The 19,662-nt window shown below is 41.8% G+C and overlaps 1 protein-coding gene across 1 annotated transcript in view; it reads left to right on the forward strand.

Moving 5' to 3' along the window:
* KIAA0586 (KIAA0586 ortholog) overlaps positions 1–19,662 on the forward strand; it is a 4,394,667-nt gene that overhangs the window by 3,604,334 nt on the left and 770,671 nt on the right. The window contains exon 24 of the mRNA XM_044074450.1: positions 13,775–14,019. Within this exon, the coding sequence (XP_043930385.1) occupies positions 13,775–14,019 (245 nt within the window). The remainder of the gene's footprint in view (positions 1–13,774; positions 14,020–19,662) is intronic.

A 19,662-nucleotide genomic window follows, 5' to 3' on the forward strand; every position in this document is an offset into this window, starting at 1 on the left:
GAATACCTTTGATTGTTAACTACGTACAATTCATCTGCCAAACCATATGCTATAACATGTTTAGTCTTATTAGATGATATTAAAAGATAGTGCTATAACAGTCATATAAGTTTACTGTCAGAATGTTGAGTATCTGCTACTCGACCAGCCCAATAACCTCAACGGACTACCGAAAAATGGTTTGCTGCCAATTAACAAGCCCACAAAATACCTCGAATCCTGTAGATTAATATGTATGTATACCTTTAAGAAGCTTTCTAGGGGTTGCACAAGTGTATAAATATTGAGCACGTGCGAGCCTGACTACCATTTTGTAGTAAGCTGTTGAGATGTAAGCATGCCTCTCTGTGTAGTCTGTCAGTTAATCAGCTTGTTTATATTTTGTACTGTTGCTATCCATCCTGATGTGTTTCTGTGTAATAAAGTGTGTAAAAGAACTACCCCACCTGTTTGCCTTTAATGGGAAACAAGACGAGCAACAAATCCCAAAAAAACCTACCTCTCAGGACCCAGGAACAAATGCTACTATGGGTCTGGTGGGGGGGCTAAGTCGCACGGTCATTATTGCAGTCTTTGGCATTCTGACTGTCAGCATCCCCAGTTTGGTTTTACTCTAATCAAGTGTCCGATAACTGACATTGTGGTAGTAAACCATATATATATTTATAAATGTGTTTGGGTCATTTTAATATTGCCAACTCTATAGTTGGTTTACATCTGCTTAGTTGACAAAATTTGGTTGATTAAACATGGTAGACAGGTGTGCGAGATTGCACAATATTCGGGATAGGAGAGCATGCCCTTTTATCAATAATGTGTGATTTCAGACTCTGTATTTATAATTAGCAGGGGATGTAGGGGGAAAGAGGATATTTTATTTTTATTTTTTATTTTATCTTTTGTGTGCACCAAGATTGTTGATTAGTATATATATATATATATATATATATATATATATATACAGATATACACACACATACACACATATATATATATATATATATATATATATATATATATATATATATACACATACACACACACACACACACACACACACACACACACACTCACACACACACACACACACACATCTATCTCGTTTTGGGTTTAGGCAGCAATTTCTACACCATGGCGATGTCATTTCATTTCATTTGTCTATTGTATTTACTTTTATTTGTTTTTTTGTTTCTATGTCCTTTGGACTGGCCAGGAAATTATCCAGTTTGGACCAAGGTCTACCCTGATTAACAAATCTAAAATCAAATAAAGCAAGATAAACATTAAAAAAAAAAGAATTGGGTGAATAACTTCCATAAACAAACCTCTTGTTCTTGAAAGGAAAAGACCCCTCAATGAAAAGGGAGTGATGTTCCACCTTATAATAAATTTAACGCCATCTAATAACATCTAAAATTCCAGTGCTTATTTGCTGCAGGTTAGAACAGCATAGTCCTTGGCTTGTGTAAAAGAAAACCATAAAATGTGTCTGCTTTTGTGTGTGCATGTATGTATGAATGTGTATTATGCTTATATAATATAAAAAAGGCAAAACTTTTGAATGGAGATCACTGTACAGTACATCTTCCCCACTGTAGTGCGATCTTCTCTTGAAGAGGGTCAACGAGGTGCTCTGCTTGACATGTATGGGAAATCTGTTCCATTGCATGGGTAGTCTCTGGGTTATGAACCTGTGCCTCCAGCATGTTCTGTTAATTGTGGTAATGAGGTTGAGGTCTCTGGAGCGTGTGGTGTGGAGGAATTGTGATTTCTTTAGATGTAGCAGTTCTAACAGAGCTGGGTCAGACATGGCTTTGTAAGTCAAGCACAGATCGCCTCTAAGTAGGCGATATGAGACAGAGAATAGTTGGAGTTTTTTGAGTCTGCCCATACAGGACAAGTGTTTAAGGCCTAGGATCCTCTTTGTGAGATACTTTTGCAGCCTCTCCAGTTGTTGCAGGTGTCTAGTGAGGTACATGCCAAATGGGGCATTGTACTCGATGATTGGCCTAATGAGGGAAGAGTAGAGGGAGATAATGACCTCTTTCTTCCTGGATGCAAAACCCTTAGTAATGAGATGTGCCACATAGAAGGACTTTCTGACCACAGTGGGAATGTGGTGATCAAAGGAGAGGTTGCTGTCAGCCTGTGTTCCCAGATCTCTTATAACGTCTTCTGTGTTCAGTGGACTACCATCGATGTGGTAATTCATGGGAATCGGGTTTTTCCCAAAGGGGATGATGACACATTTTTTTGGCATTGAGCTTAAGGCCATGGTTCTAACACCAGTCATTGGTCACAGTGAGGTCATTCTGTAGGATGGCCTAATGAGGGCCTAATGTTGGTATATATAATGTACAGGGGGAGGTAGAGGGTGCAGGGGGGCTTGCCTCCCTGCATAAACATAGATTTTTGTTGTTTTCTGAAGTTCAACTTTTCAAAAGTCTATCATATGGTACTTTTTGAAAAGTCGAGCTTCTGAATGAGAGTTTCCAGCACTTGAAAACAGTAATAAACTTTACTGACTGTGTTAAAGAACCAAGCACATTTATTAAATTGAAACCAAACCAGTTTCACTGCAGTGGTACTCTACAATTGTCTTCCCAAAGGGATCAGTCATTTTTCTGTTGAAAAGGTAGTAGAAATTGTTTGCCCTTGCCTCAGAATCTGGCACTGTTTTTTTCCCCTTTGTCTCTCTGGCCCTCTTGATGTTAGGTTCATCCTGGCTCATTATGGACTAACCTTCATATCAGATATGTGAAGTTCTGTAGGTTTACTTTGCAGGCAATAGTGACCTTTTTTCTTAAGGGCTTCGTAGTGATCTCAGTAAATTCTGTAATGCTTTTTTACTCTTATGTTTTTGTCAATGTATTAGCTGTAATAGTAAAGGTTCTTCAGTTGAACCACTCTCTGCCATGCCATACCTTGAAGTGGTGAAGTCTCATTTTTTGTTGTCCTTTTTAGCTGTCCTAGCTTAGATTTTCCAGTTGTTATATTGCTGAGGATTATCTTCAGTTTAGACAGGTTTTTGCATTTCCCTTTATCCACTTATATTTATGGTCTTACAGATATGGGTGCAGTAAGGGAGACTGCAGAATCGTCATTCTGCTATAGTTTTATTTTCTTGAACACCTGTTGCTGTTACTTAAAATGGTAGGTTTCACCACTTACTTTAGACTCAGGTTTGCCTTTCCTCTTTCACTGAAATAGCCCAATGTCAAATGCAAAGAATGCAAACTCATTTAAATTACAACTAAAACTTCACCTATCAAATCGATGGATCTAGTTCTGTATATTTCCAAGATAAATGCTACTGTTATCTTCAGCTTGCCATATTGTCATACCATTTTTCTTCATTCAGAATCATGTGCCCCACAACCAGTCTTCCCCAGTACCTAAATAGTTTTACTAGCATCTCCCAACCATGTACATGGTTTTGTGACATTGCTTACCTCCCATCTCTTTAAAAACATTGTAATAGCCATATGCTTTATAACCCACCTCTTTACTGCAAAATTAAAATTTTCTGTCCTACCTAGTTCCTTTCCTCAATTCCATTTCTTTGAATTTCTAAGCACTAATCGCATGCTCTATTACCTATTTAAAAAACATTAATACACCTCTTCATATGCTCAATTTTCGACATCTACTAATATATAAGTATCTTTTAAACTGTACTAGTTTAACTTTGTTACATATGAATGTAACCTAATTAGCAAATATATGTGTATTTGTTAATGTATATTCCTTAATGTCAGTGCATGTAAATTACTGATTTTCTGTTTAAAAATGTTTGTAATACATCAGTGTTTCTCCACAGGCCTTCTCTGAAAAGAGTTTTTGACTAAACCTAGTCAGATAAACCTGGTAAATAAAATCAAAATAAAATAAATAAAATGCAGGGCTTGAAAGTTAGGTAACCTAGTTGCTGTCACGTTTGAGTCAGGAATTTGGAGAGCACTGAAGGTTTTCTGTATAAATATTCTGAAGCTTATAGCAGTCCTGTTAGAGCTGCAAGCCTTGAATCACCGCTTAAACCTGGAGCCTATGATGAAAAGGTCAGACAATTGAGCAGTGATGAATACTAAACAGACTGTGAAGAATCCACTCCTACCTTTTTTCCAGGAAAGTGACCTGAGTGTAGAAGTAAGTTATTCAGCTTCACATTTTCCTGTGGACATTTCTCATTCTGAGAGTCATATTTATATGTACATGCACTATGTTTCAGCTCCAGCCCACTGTTGGAAATCATAATGGATGTGGACAACCCATTAGCTGTCCTAGATGTGCATGATACTCCATATGTCATTGTGTTCACCATCAAAGAAAATATAATTCTGCTTAGATTCTGTATCGTTCAGGAGTACAAGACGGATTGTGCTTTGGAAATTTTTTTTTAATATGCTTTCTACCTCTGTGCCTGCTGACCATCAAGTTTATATCAGTAATGATAATGATAGTAAGTCCATCCATTTCCCTATACTGCTAACTCCAGCACAGAGATAAGAGACAGTCTTAAGGGCAGTCATCTAGGCAGCATAGAGGTGGTTTGTGCCCTGACTAGCATCCCACGAGGGCATTTCTAAGAAGGCCTTAACCTGGTGGCTAGCATGAGCACCCAAATCACTATGTAAAATTCCCCTGCCATCCCAATGAATTTGTGCTCTTCCACCACCATCATGTTAATAAGGGCTACTTTCAGCAACTTCGGATGGCTAAGACTAAGTCCCAAGTCCTATACATTTAGTGCCATCCAAGCTTCGGCTGACATGGTGGCAGTTAGCTGAACAGCACTACCTCTCTTTTCCCTTGAATGGTTGAGCTGGTGTCAGCCTCACACTTCTTTTCTCCTCTCCTTGACCTTTCCAGTGCTCAGACCACTGTCTGAATGCAGGTTGTCTAAGGCATAATCAGGGTTCTGCCACTCTGTGCCACAGAAGTGGGCAGACTAATGAACTGACGTGAGAGTGTTCAATCTCGCCGTTTGTTCTTACACATGGGTTCGGAGCTGATCCTCGGCTCCGTGTCGGCCGCTTGCAAGCTCTGCATCGAGAAGAAGCTCGAGACAACCTAATACCCACAATCCCCCTCTGCCTTTACCTCAGATCTAGTTTGCCGCTGCAGCGTTCGCATCACTGGGTCGAGCTCGAACAACTAAAGCTAAGATTAAGATTTTTTTCTTGTTATTTCTACTTAAATTTCTTCTATAAACTTGTTTAGTGACTAAGTGTGTGTGTGTGGTACGGTTGAGGAATTCTCGGTTCCGTTTAAGTTTGATTTTAAACTTATTAGAGTTTCCCTCAGGGCCTACCACCCCTTCAGGATTTGACAACTGGATTGACAATTACTGGATAGACATTTTCTCTTAACTGGATTTGACTATTACACCGGATTTGACTTATTACCTGGACTTGACTTTTCACCCTTTTTTTCCACATTTAGTTAAGATGTCTGAGAAGACTAAATCTGGATTCAAGCATTGCCAATGTGGGCAAAAAATGTCAATCACTGACAATCATAGTTCCTGCGTCTACTGTCTTGGCCCTCTCCATCTGCAAGAAGACTGTTCTATTTGTCATTCTTTCAGTGGGAGGGTCATGACAGATAGGCGCAGGAAACTCATGGATAGGGGTTTATTGAAACCTTCCTTTCAAGAGGCTCTGGATGCTTCAGACCAGGCATCCAAGTCTTCGAAGGAATCGAAGACGTCGGAGCCCAAGTCATCGGCTCCGAGCTCTTCGGTTAAGGTTCGATTACCGGTTCCACAGACCTCGGGGCCGAGTGTTCAACTGTTGTCAGTGTCCGAGCCTCGAGTCTTGGAACCGGTGACGGAGCTCCCTCCCCCGACGCTGTTGAGGGCGGCTCCGTCTTCGATTCCTTCGACCCGTTCTTCTAGGCCCCTCTCCGACACCGATGTTGACCGCGTGGTGCAGAAATTACTGGAGAATACGGCCTTATCCAAACTTATCTCGGTTTCCACCCAGTTGGTGTCGAAACTTGAAGGCCTTCCATTATCTCCATCTGTTCCTCCTCCGAGACCTGTCCAGTCTTTGGAGCCGGAAGAGGCTGATCTACTGATTGTGGAGCCCTCGGTGCCAGAACCATCCTTTTCTCGGTCGGCTCCGTTCACCTCGACTCCGTCGGATCCGGTACCGGAGTCTCGGAGCCGGAGATCCATCCTTGGTTCTGGGACCGAGAGTCGAACCGATGTTTCGGTTCCGACTCTTCCTCTCGGGGTCTCGGCTTGGATCGACTCGGCTCCGTCCTCAGGGTCGATGCCTTCGGTGCCTGTTTCGGGGATTCTTCCCATTTCTTTGGAACCGGGAGATACCTCGACTCGGGACCCGGGGGCCTTCGATCTCATGAGGAAGGTGTTGTCTACCCAGACAACCACATCAGTAGGAGCAGCCTCTCCTCCCCATAAAGGACCGTTATCCTCCTCTGCACCAACGGTCACATCCAAGCGTCAAGCACCGGTGTCTCAGCCACCCCTGGAGGGTGCCCCCTCTTCCTCGGAGGCTTCCTCGGATGTCCCCCCCGAAGAAGCCCCTAGGAAAAGATTGTGTAAGAGGAGACACTTAGATTCTCCACAAGAATCTTTGACATCCGATACTGACTTGGATGAGTCAGAAGGGTCCCCAAAGTCACCTTCAGAAGATGTCTCCTTTTCTGACATCTTGGAGATCCTAAAGCAGAGAGGTGATTGGCAGTCCCTTCCCCCTTCTGAGGATGAGTCAGTCTTGCTGAAGGCATTTGGTGCTCGCCCTTCCTCCTCCTGGGTCACTCCGCCCTTCGATGAGTTAATGGAGCTGATTGCTCGAAGGGCGTGGGAGACACCTGACACAGTGGAACCAGTCCCTAGAAAGCCTAATAAGTACATTACTGCACCCCAAGACAAGGCTTACCTCACAAAAGGAGTTCCAGTGGACGCCATGGTGGTGGCAGCGGCCACGAAAAAGGAGATGTCGGAATCTTCCTCATCTGTCCATCCACCTAACAAAGATTCTAGAACTATGGACAGGTACGGGAAGCGCATTTTTAGTTCAGCGGCTTTTTCTATGCGTTCCCTGAACTATTTGACCCATTTTACACGTCTACAGAGGGATCTAATCAAAGAGTTGGGAGATACCCTCCAGGGTACTACAGATGCTGCTGTTTCAGAGAAAGTTACAGCACATCTCAATACCCTTACATCCATTGTTAACTCATCCATGAGGCTGATATCTTACGCAGCCGAAGGATCGAGTAGGGCAGCAGCTTCAGCGATTGCTCTTCGCAGACAATCCTGGATGCGCTTATGTTCATTTGCGGAAGCCTTCAAGTCTTCCTTTACTAACGCCCCATTTGATGGTGCCACTCTCTTTGGCCCCAAAGTAAAGGAGACCCTTACCCGGAGTGAACAGGAGGGAAAGACTCTGTCTGCTGTCGGAGTCCGTTTTTCCACCCCATCCAGACCGTACCCCAAAGGGCAACGCGGTGGAAAAATGTGGTTTTGAAAACCCCAAGGATTTTTCCCAGGCGCACAGGGTGATGCCCCCTCTAGAGGCAGAGGAGGGGGCAGAGGTGAAAGACGCCGCCCTGGTGGCAGAGGGGGTTCGCAAAACCAGGGTGACAGGGATACACCCCCTGGAAAACCCTTCCAGCACGCCTGAGAGGAGGCCCGACTGTCCTGCTCTGGAGGCAGTCGGGGGTCGCTTAGCTTTATACCCACAGGCCTGGCAGAATCTTACTACAGACAACTGGATAAAAAGCGTGGTTACCAGAGGTTACAGAATACCCTTTCTATCCACTCCCGTTCCAAAGAAAAGACTCCCAGATGTGCCGCCCCATCTGCGAGACCCAGCAGCTATAGAAATTTCAAAGCTGCTAGAAAAAAGAGTCATCCAACCAGTCCCAGCAGACCAAATAGGATTCGGAACTTACTCAAGGTTCTTTTTAGTTCCAAAGAAGACAGGAGACTGGAGGCCGATTCTGGACCTAAGCAACCTCAACACCTTTGTCAAGAAAGAAAAGTTCCGAATGGTCACGCTTCAATCGATCCTTCCATTCTTACAGAAGGATGACTGGATGTGCTCAATAGATCTGAAGGACGCATACTACCACATCAAAATGGCCAGGGTGTCCAGGGATCATTTGTGCTTTCGGCTGGGAGCCAGTCACTATCAGTTCCGAGCCCTGCCCTTTGGTCTGACCTCAGCCCCCAGGGTTTTCACCAAATGCATGGCAGTGGTAGCGTCTCATCTGAGACGCCTAGGATTCCAGGTGTTTCCGTATCTGGACGACTGGCTCCTTTCTGCCACCACCCGGCGTCAACTGATACAGGCCAGGGATTACACTCTACAACTTTGTGTTCACCTCGGAATTTCCGTAAATTTTGAAAAATCTTTACTACAGCCATCACAGCATATCTTATTCATAGGAGCGGAATTAGATACGCATCATTTAATTCTAAGGCTCCCTCCAGAAAGGATAGCCTCACTACAAAGCCACATTTCTCTCCTACTGTCATCCAAAAAATCCCCAGCAAAGCTGGTTCTGAAGGTCTTGGGTCTCATGGCAGCTTCTCTCATTGCGATACCATTGGGAAGACTGCACATGAGAGTTCTACAATGGCTACTGTTTGCACAATGGTCGTTCCAACAGCTACCTCTGACACACGAAATTCTGATTACAAACACATGCAAATCACACCTAACCTGGTGGCTTCAGACTTGCAACCTTTCCAGCGGAAGACCATTTGTGCTACCCACGCCGACAGCGACGGTAACCACAGACGCTTCCCTGATAGGGTGGGGGGGCATCTTTCAGGGACAGACAGTCCAAGGCGAATGGACCAATTTGGAGTATAATCTGCACATCAATGTTCTAGAGTTGAGGGCAGTGTTTCTAGCGTTGCAACACTTTGCTCCCCTTCTTCCTCTAGGGACTATTGCAGTTCAGACAGACAACATGTCTGTAGTCTGGTACATAAACAAGCAAGGGGGAACCAGGTCTTATCAGCTATGCAGAGAGGCCATGAGAATTTGGCAATGGGCGGAGTCCACGGGTCGCTTTCTGATCGCAACGCACATCCTGGGGTCATCCAACGTCATAGCCGACAGGCTGAGCAGAGCAATCCTGTTGCCTCACGAGTGGTCCCTCAAACGGTCAATTGCGAAGATGATTTTTCGCAAGTGGGGCCAGCCTTCCTGCGATCTTTTTGCGTCTCCAATGAACGCCAAGTGCAGGAGCTACTTTGCCCTATTACCCCCTCCAGGGGAAGTCCCCAGGGACGCACTGGTGCACGATTGGCCCCCAGGTCTCCTGTACGCTTTTCCTCCCTTTCCCCTAATTGCAAAGTTTCTGCAGAAAGCCAACAACCTTCAAAGGACGATAATCCTCATTGCCCCATTCTGGCCTCGTCAAATTTGGTTCCCCTTTCTGTTGCAACACCGCATTCGGGGACCTTGGATTCTGGACCCAGAGCCAGATCTACTGACTCATTCGTCAGGAGTTCCTCACCCCTCTCTCGAATCACTCCATCTAGCAGCTTGGCTGCTCCGCTTCCCTTTTTAGCCAGGTCTGATTCTCTTACACCGGCAGTTCAGAAGATACTAGTGGCTTCTCATAAAGCTTCCACTACAAAGACCTACACCAGTAAATGGAAGCGTTTCGTCTTCTGGGCAAATTCACATCATTTGGACCCTGTCATAGCTCCGTTAAACAAGATCTTGGAGTTTTTAACAGAAATGTTCCATGAAGGAGCTTCTCCTGCCACCTTAAGAGTGCAATTGGCTGCCATTTCCAACTTTCATGTGGAAGAATGTGGGGTACCTGTTATGGCTCACAGACTTTGTAAGGCCTTTTTAAAAGGATCTTTTCATATTAGACCACCAGTTAGAACTCCTACATCACCTTGGAATCTGAACCTTTTACTATCTAAATTGATGTTGCCCCCTTTTGAGCCAGCCTCCGTTTGCCCATTGAAGTTTTTATCGTGGAAGACCCTCTTCTTGGTAGCCATTACATCTGCTAGGCGAGTGTCTGAGCTTCAGGCTCTTTCTATTAAACACCCTTATTTGATATTCCACTCTGACAGAGTATCTCTTCACACTAATCCATCCTTTCTCCCCAAAGTTTGCTCTACCAATAACATTAATCAGTCCATTGAATTACCCACCTTTTTCAAGAATCACACTAATAAGTTAGAGTATATGTTACACAAATTGGATGTCCATAGACAACTCAGGTTTTATTTGGATAGAACTAAGGATCACAGGAAATCTGATCAACTTTTTGTAGCCTTTGCTGACAGCAGGAAAGGTGTAGCGGTTACTAAACGAACTCTTTCCAAATGGCTAACTGATTGTATTATATACGTTTATGATTCTTCAAATCAATCCTTATCTGTCAAACCTAAAGGACATTCTACAAGATCAGTGTCTACATCCTTGGCTCATGCAGCTCGCCTACCATTAGACACGATTTGTGCAGCTGCTACTTGGGCTAAACCGCATACATTCATCTCTCATTACAAAGTGGACAGGGTTTCTAGGGATAGGGCAACCTTTGGTTCCACTGTGCTCAAGAACGTTCTCCCGTGAGTTCCTCAGGAACATGGAGCTAGGGACGCTACCCATGTGTAAGAACAAACGGCGAGATTGAACACTCTCACATATAGAAGTTATGTCCTTACCATAACGTTCCATGTGGAGTGTTCATCTCGCCTTTGTTCTTACATTCCCACCCTCCCACCCTCAGGAAGAACGTTCAATTTGGTGCCTGGTCTGCAGTATTCTCCTTCTGCATTTGCAGTGGTTGCATTTGTATAATGTACATGTGTATATATATATATATATATATATATATATATATATATATGTATATAGATGATTCTTGATTATGTAATTTTTGGCATGAGTGTGCTCTCTCTGGCTGCTGGTTTGCTTGCAAACTAGATCTGAGGTAAAGGCAGAGGGGGATTGTGGGTATTAGGTTGTCTCGAGCTTCTTCTCGATGCAGAGCTTGCAAGCGGCCGACACGGAGCCGAGGATCGGCTCCGAACCCATGTGTAAGAACAAAGGCGAGATGAACACTCCACATGGAACGTTATGGTAAGGACATCACTTCTATTTTTGATAAGTTGAGAAAGACTGTACATTTTCATCTTCCTCTCCTTTCAAAAGGAGAGGTGCATGGCTTGATGGTGGCCAACACATGGAGACAGTCACAAAATCGCATAACAAGACATGCTAAAAAACACCTTAGGTAGACTTCCTCCTAGTAAGGAAAGGGCATTAGGTTAGAATCAGAGCTTGTAAAGTCTTCCCGTTAAAACAGCAGCCCACAGCATAAGCCACTAGTTGCCACAATCATCTGCAAATAGTGGTCAGAGAAGGCTCAAAAGTCAACAGAGTTTGGGTTGAAGACCTGGAAGTTGACTGGACAGAAAGCACGAGTTCCAATACTCAGGTCTCTTAACACCTTAGGAAGAAGAGAAAATAGGTAGAGTTGAAGAAGAATGGCAGTACCTCATATGTGAGGTCTATAGAACAGATATGTAGCTGAGCCAGTTATGAAAATATGGTACATAATGAAAGCTGGTGGTAGAATGCAGAAGTCCATGAAATCATCAAAAGAAAAAGGGAATGCACGAAAAAGTGGGAGAAAAGAAGGACCTGGCTAAGAAGGAATGCCGTTTGGCTATCAAAGAGTCCAAGGTAGCAGTTGCAATAGCAATGAACAAGACATCAGAGGCACTTTACTAGCTACTGGAAAGTGGCTCAGCAAATGGCACAAAGAAATCCTATCAGGTTGCTAGGCAAAGACAGAAACGTAAAAAAGATGGTCATTAGACACCCTTCATAAAGGATGCCAGAAATAAACTGTTCACCAGCTCACAGAACTAAAAACGCAGATGAAAGGAGTACTTCTAACTGCTTGTAAGTGAAGAAAAACCCACATAAGCTGTTCTGCCTACAATAAAAGAAGAAGAGGAGCTCATCCTAGCAGTAATAAGAAGGGCAATAAGGAAAATAAAGTCAGGGAAAGCAGCAGGATCAGATGAAGTCACAGCAAATATGATCAAGATGTTGGATGAGTTAGGGGAGAAATGGCACCAGGGGTTACACATAGCAGAATGGAGAGAAAAGTGTAGCTCATATGACTGGAGAATTAGCATTCTAATGCCAGTGTACAAGAACAAAGATGACATTCACATCTGTAAGAGGGTCATGAGGAGCTGTCTTGAGCATATTTCTTTTATTATGATTTAAGTTCCTTTAGCATACACGCTTTTGAATTATGTCTTTATTGGACAGTTTGTATAGTTTGTTTTTGTGTGTGTTTTTGTGTGTGTGTGTGTGTGTGTGTGTGTGTGTGTGTGTGTGTGTGTGTGTGTGTGTGTGTGTGTGTGTGTATGTATGAGTGTGTGTGTGTGTGTGTGTGTGTGTGTGTGTGTATACATATGGGTCTATATTAGAAGACCGAAGGTTTATAATCGCGAATGCTCTAAAGAGCTTAAATGCCAGACCTCGAAGTGTTTTTTTTTTGAGATTGCAGTACAGTGAAGATCAGAATATTTGCCTTTTTCTCACTGTAGTGCGATCTTGGAGTTGGAATATATATTTAGCGGGGGCTTTGGGGGGCACAGCCCCCCACAATAATGATTTTAAGGTCCAGCATTTTCATGATTTTAAACTTTTCGGTCTTCGAATATAGACCCTGTATTTTATATATATATATATATATATATATATATATATATATAAAAAAATATATATATATATATATATATATATATATATATATATATATATATATATATATATGTAGACATATAGATATTTATATATATGGTTGGGGTACTACTACTAATAAAATATAGATTAAGCTTCCAAACCATCGTAAGTGAGTAAAGTAACAAGTCTTTCGTATTCTTACACATTTGTGTGTGCAGCCACCCACACACACACACACACACACACACACATCTCCCATCATGTTTACTCTAAGATCATACAGCAGTGAGAAAGGGACATGATCGTGAGCTGAAAACTAGCTACAGTTTGCCATAACCTATATGTCCTATCAGTCAGGACATAGCTCCCCTTTCGACCAATTGTATGTTACTCATTCATACAGACAGACACACAAACATACACTGTTGTCTTTGTTTTTGTCTGTAAGACTAAGAAAGGAACACAGCAGGGTCAATTCTAAAGTGGTATGATGAGTTTTTCTTAAACCATTCTACTCTTGGAAGTTAGGATATGTGATATAGCAAGAGCGGTACCAGTGAAAACTTGTTGTATACTAAGTGGGATCATACTTAAGTGTATTGAGACAGAAGTAAATGCATGTAAGAGCAAGCAAACACTGTGCTGATATCACTAGATGTCATTGCCTCCCAGAAGAACTAGTTTACAAGTCCTGAGGCTGAGTAGTGAAATCCCTATGCCTTTTTCATAGTAATTTCTAATTTGCAATAACCATTTGGTACTTGAGCTGGATTTTTTACGCTAATTAAAGTTTTTAATTCATAATTAAGACAAACTTGTCTTAAAGGAATTTAAAACATTTTTTCTTGCTTTGATTTTTCCCTTACAGTAAAATGATTTTTTGCGGAACATTTGTTAAGAATCTTTTGATTTGTGAATCAGTCCAAAAACTATAATAAGCTTTAAAATTATGTTCAGAAGACTGTGATTTTAAAAAGAAAGTTTAATAAGGTTGCAGTACAAATAATGAATAATTTATATATGTTCATTTCTGCTTTTGCTTGTACTCATTCTAGCACATTGTCAGTGGCCAACGATGAAGAACCTACTAGCCTTGTAGCGCCACTGCCTGTGATAAATGAAGTTCCTAGCCAGACGCTTCGTGAACCTACGCCTGCTCCGCCTGCACATTCACCAGTTTACACCCCATCTTTAGAGAGCACCAGCTCAACAATTTCCATCACTGAAACAGAAACTGTAGATAGACCCATCTCTGAAGGAGAGGTCCTCATCACCTACAGACAAATAATTGCTGCAAGAGGTATGGAGTCTTTCCAACTCATATTTATACTCTTAATCTATGTATAGACTGATTAAATTAGTAGAATGAATATTAAAAGCAGGATGTTTATTTTGTGCCTACATTTTTCACATACATTTGTCTGTTGTGCTTCTTGTGTGATTTAATTTAGCCATTTTAACTCTGCAAGTGAGCAGGTCTGTCTCAAGCCCTTTTTAGTCATGATGTGATCCACAGAGGCAAGAGGGAATGTATTCTGTGTAAGGAGCAGTTTGGAATAGCCATTTAACCACTGTGTTTTTGGAATAGTGTAAAAAACAGTGTATTGGGAATGATGAGGGTATTCATCAAGCCTCCAATAAATATGGATGTCATCTCATCCCCATCTGTATCTAGGGTGCATCGAGTTGACCTTCTAACTCCTGTCTTTATTGCTCCTACCCTGGCATACCTTTTAGTGGTGCATCGAGTTGACCTTCTAACTCCTGTCTTTATTGCTCCTTCCCTGGCATACCTTTTAGTGCTGGTGACTTCAGAGCTGAAATCTATCCTGAAACATCCCTTATCAGTGTTAGTGGATCTCCATCCATCTGCATTGTCCATGGATCTGATGTATTTGACTCTGAAACCTTTGGTGTCAACTATTTCTTTGCACTAAGAGGTCGAGTCTGAGGCCTTAGTGCTATCCACAGTACCGACCTGTTTGTCTCCATTCTTGGTACTGAAGTCCTCGGTACTCAATACATCAGTTCTGATCTTGGCCCCAGAGCTGAGCGGCCCCTCAATGCTGAAGGTATATCTCTCCACTCTATTTGCCTCCTCTTCTTTTGGGATAGAGATAGTTCCTGCTGGTTTATTCTCAGTTCCCTCTAGGCCAGCATCAGCATTCAAGTTTTTGTCAGAGGATTGGCTGTTGTCCATCATTGCAGAAAGGGGATGCTCCCTTGGTTTTGACTCCACCCTCAGGCACCAGTTCATCTGATTCCTTGAGACCTCATCTTTGGCCCAAAAGACAGACTAGCTCTGAATTCCTTGAACCATTCCTTCATTAAGACTCTAAGGATACTTCTGGATCCTTGGATGACTCTCCCCCCCCCCCCTCAGGTTCCCAGAAAGTGTCAGTGCAAAAGGAGACACACTGATTCTCCTTCCTAATTACTTACACTGGACACAGAGCTTAAAGAAGGAGAAGAATCCCCCTAGACCTGCCCCTTAGGACTCCAATTTTGAGGAGATCTTGGAGGTCATTGGTTAGAGGAGGAACACGGCTCACTGACACCCGCCCCCAATTCCCCAGATGAGGACAAGTGAAGATTACAGCAATAGTTGCAAGACACCCTGCTGCTCAAAGGCTGCTGTCTCTTAGACTTCAAGTCATAGAACTTCTTTGGCAGGACTCCCCACTGGGAGCATTAAGCATGATGGCGGCAGCAGTTACCCTAATTCCTCATGCGAGATATCACACGAGAGTATTGTTGTAGACACTCAGCATGCACAGTCCCAGTACACTCATTCTCTTCAGTTTCCTCTGTGACTGTCTGCAGTTTGGAAAATTCATCTAATCTAGTGGAGTCAAGTCAGTCTGGTAAAGGCAGGCCATCCCCTTGATCTACTCCTTCTATCAGCCACAGTTATCATGAACAACTCGTGTCTGGCTGGGAAAACAGTTTGATAGAAGGACAGTCCAAGGATTGTGGTGACATCAAGAGGCTCACCTTCACATCACTGTACTGGAGATGAGGGCAGTCCGCCTAGCACTGTATGCACTGCAGTAAGATTGCCTTCTGAGAGGGTGTGATTTCAATGTACACAGCATCTCAGTTGTGTAGTACATCATCAGCAAGGAACCTGATCATATCCCTTTTGCTGAGTGGCCATGAAATTGTGACAGTGGGCTATGTCTTCACAGCATTTTCTGATATCAATACGCATCAGTCTTTTAGTGGACAGGCTCACTCGCTACATCCTGATTCTTCATGAATGATCCTTCATCCTACTAGAAGCAAAAAAAACATCTTCAGCTACTGAGGGCAACCTTGCTGCAACCTATTTGCCTCTCCAATACACACAAAATACAGCAGCTACTCTGCCCTCATCCCTCCACAGGGACAGACACCCCAGGGACATTTTAATCCAGCTTTAGCCACCTGGTCTACTGTACACATTTCCCCCTCTTCCTTTAATGACAGAGTTACTGGAGAAAGCCTGTCTGTGTAAGGCAAAAGCTGTTGTCATTAGCACCGTTGTGGCCCAGGCAAGTTTGGTTTCTAGTGCTCTGGCCTCTCCAAATACAACATCCATTGTTGCTGGATCCTCAGCTGGATCTCGGCTTTCACCCATTTGGTCAGTCTCATCCAGATATCAAGTCCATTATTCTAACCTCATGGTTTCCTCAAATTGCAGTGATTGCTAGTGATCCTACCAATCTACCAAAGTAGTTCAGACTCTGTCTAGCTCTCAGAAACATTCTAGAGAAAACTATATGAGAGTAAATGGAAAAGGTTTTCTATATGAGGAGTACACCACTCTTTAGACCTCTTTTCAGCTTCCATTTCTTTGATACTGCATTTCTTTGCTAATGTATTTGGTTCTGGTTCCAGATGTTTATTTCTTTGTTCAGTGGGAAGTTCTGACTGGGGTTTATCCCGTTTTCAATGTAGACCCGGGGAGGAAGGCTCCATATATTAGACAAGCACATTCAAAGACAAAACAAATGACATTTTATAAAATACATTGAGTTTACATGAAAAGACAATTATCTGAATACACCTGGAACATGTTATATAACATAGTAGCCTGTGAATTGTTTTCATGAGGTAGCTAGTTACAGAGAAATTATACAAATAACCACATTACATAATACATCCACTGTCTATCAGTTAGAGGTACAGAGAAGGGTAGCAAAGGCATCAAGGAATTTAGCAGGAGGTAGAACTTGAGAGGAGAGGTAGTTATATGAAACATTAAGTAGATTGAGGTAGAGAGCTTGTATAGACCTGCATTAAAGAAAATAGAGGTAGTGGAAGTTATCTGGGAAATGGAAGTTGTGTAGGAGGAAAAGTATATAGAGGGTAGACTAGCAGTCTGTAGAAGAATACTTTAAATACCTGTTGCGGGAGAATATACAGAGAGATTTCTTGGTGCTAGAGATATAAAGTTACATGGGTAAGATTAGGGTACAGAAAGGATAAGTAAAGGGAGTCTAATTTTGAAGGTGGAGTTTAGGTTGAGTATATGGTGGGGGAATTAGCCTGGGATAGTGCATGAGCACAACCAGTTATTTATCAGATGTTTCTTTAGTGATGTTTTGAAGACATGCAGTGTCTCTACCTGTCTTATTTGAGGGGAGATTTTGTTCCAGATTTTTCTACCTGGTTAGAGTATAGTGAGTCTTAGGTGCTGCTGTTTGATTTTTTGATGGATAGAAAAGCTTTGCTGTTGGATCACAGGGCTGGATTAGTGGTACAGGGATGTAGTATTCCTTTTACAGATTGGCATTTTTCTGAGCAGTTTATTAGTTTATGGGCTTGTAATAAGTTGATGGTAGTTGAGGTGATTTTTAAGTTCTAGCCAGTTAAGGCTTTTATTGAGGTGTAATGGTGGATTTTTTGAGGATTATTTGTAGCACATTTTGCGATTTTGTTATGGGGTGTCTGTAGTTTATTTGTTTATGGTTAAGTTAAGGTTTGTAAAGATAGGTGAGGTACAGAGTAGGGATGGATCAAGTAAGTATGTTTGTGTTATGTTTTTTTCTGGAGTTATCAGTGAGAAGTTTCCTAGCTTTGTAGAGGGATCCTAGTTTCCAGTTTGTTTTTTTGATGGATAGGAGTAGGTGCTGGCCATATCTGTGTTAACATTGAGCATTACTCCAAGGAGTTTTGCCTGTGTGACATATTCTGTTTTTGTTTTGTTGGTGGATATGATATGAAGAGATTGTTTTTGATTTGGGTAGTTTTTAGGAGTGAAAAGCATCAGTTGTGTTATTTTAGTATTTAAGAGCAAATCTAAGCCATCTAGCCAGGATTCTATAGCTAGAAAGGTCTTTTGGATGTTTTCTTGTAGGGAGGCTAGCGTCTCAACTAACAGCTGTTTCAAATTTTCCTCAAATCTTTAAGCCATATCCATGGTTCCTTACTGTTCTTGTATATCATATAGTATCACATTATTTATTTGGCTATTAGTCATAATTTCATAGGCATATACTAGACTAATGACCACAAGAGCCTATATTAGCCTATTTGTGCAGTACAACCCAGTTGTGTCCCTGTGTATCTTGGGTGTTTATCAGAAGGGGGTTTATTCATTAGGAGGTTTCTAGAGGTTATGTATGTGTGTGGGGGGGTATGTTAATTTCGGCATTACTGTCTGCTTCTGTCTGCCTGAGATGGGGGGGGGGGCATGACCCAGGGTGAATTTAATTTCTCTTTCATTAGTCAAGGTTAAATAGGGTTAGGGATGGACTCTGCTTCACATGAATGGGGAGCAGGGAGATCCTCTGAGACAAATATCTGTCTTGCCAACATGTCTTATGCCACAAACCAAATTTAATTCCTTAGTTCTTGTGGTTCTGGTGCTGTTTGTTCTGTGGATGTTCAAAACGTCTGTCACCCACAAAGGAAGCAGGAAACAACTGGTGCACAGGCCAAGCATGCTATGTCCTATGAGGACCACAACTTTAAGTATTTAATAACTGAGCAATTTGCTGTAAGCTCAAGAGGTGGCCCATGGAGGTTACAGTTAGAAAAAAGAGAATTAATCTGGTAAATGTTACTGAATGCTTATTCCTGGCCAGGTTTACATGAGAATAGTTCAGTAAATTGTCTTCTTAAATTAAAGCTTTAAAAATGTAATTCTCTAGAAATCTTGAGTAGCTCAGTCGGTAGAGCATTAGACTCTCAATCTCAGGGTTCAGGATTCAACACCCTGTTTGGGTGCCCTATGTACAATAGGAATAATAATTGAATATTTTAGGCTTTTTATATGCTTCCAGTAGGACATTCTCCACAAAATTATTTATTAAATCCATGATTTTTAACAAATTTATTTTTTAGTTCTCATTTATTTTGGTATGAGTTTTGCTAGTATATAAAAAATACATAAGTATGGATTGGGTTTGTTGGTTTTATATCCACACCTCCTCAGTTAATACGACCGTACTACACTTGTTTATCTCATTTCTATTGTAACTTCCCTTCCTCTTTATCTGTCTGTAAATGTTCAAATAACTCGTGCTGATATTGTAACATTTAAAGTACTGTAATGCCCTGTTTGTACTATTGCTGAATTTGTATGCTATTATCATTTCCTTTTATTATTGTTCATTTTTAGCTTTTACAATGTATGTCTTTGTTCATTTTTAGCTTTTAAAAGGTATGTCTTTGTTATTGTTGGAGTTTTTCTCCCCGGGCCTCTGCTGAAAAAGGACGTGTGTCCAGTCAGACTTTCCTGGTAAACAACTGTAAAATAAATAATAAAATAAATATATCGAGCTGGGTAAGCAGTGCTTTTATATGCCGGTATTCAAAGATATACATTTTTATTATACAAGATTAATGTATTTAAAATTTATATAAGCATAAGTTTAAATTTTATTTTTCACAAAAGGTTTTAAGAAAAGTGTTATGTTTTTAAAGGTCCTATATTAAGTTATGTGTTTTAAATTAT

This window comes from Protopterus annectens, chromosome 6.part0 (assembly GCF_019279795.1).
Source record: "Protopterus annectens isolate FY-2018-M chromosome 6.part0, PAN1.0, whole genome shotgun sequence".
Lineage (NCBI taxonomy): Eukaryota > Metazoa > Chordata > Ceratodontiformes > Protopteridae > Protopterus > Protopterus annectens.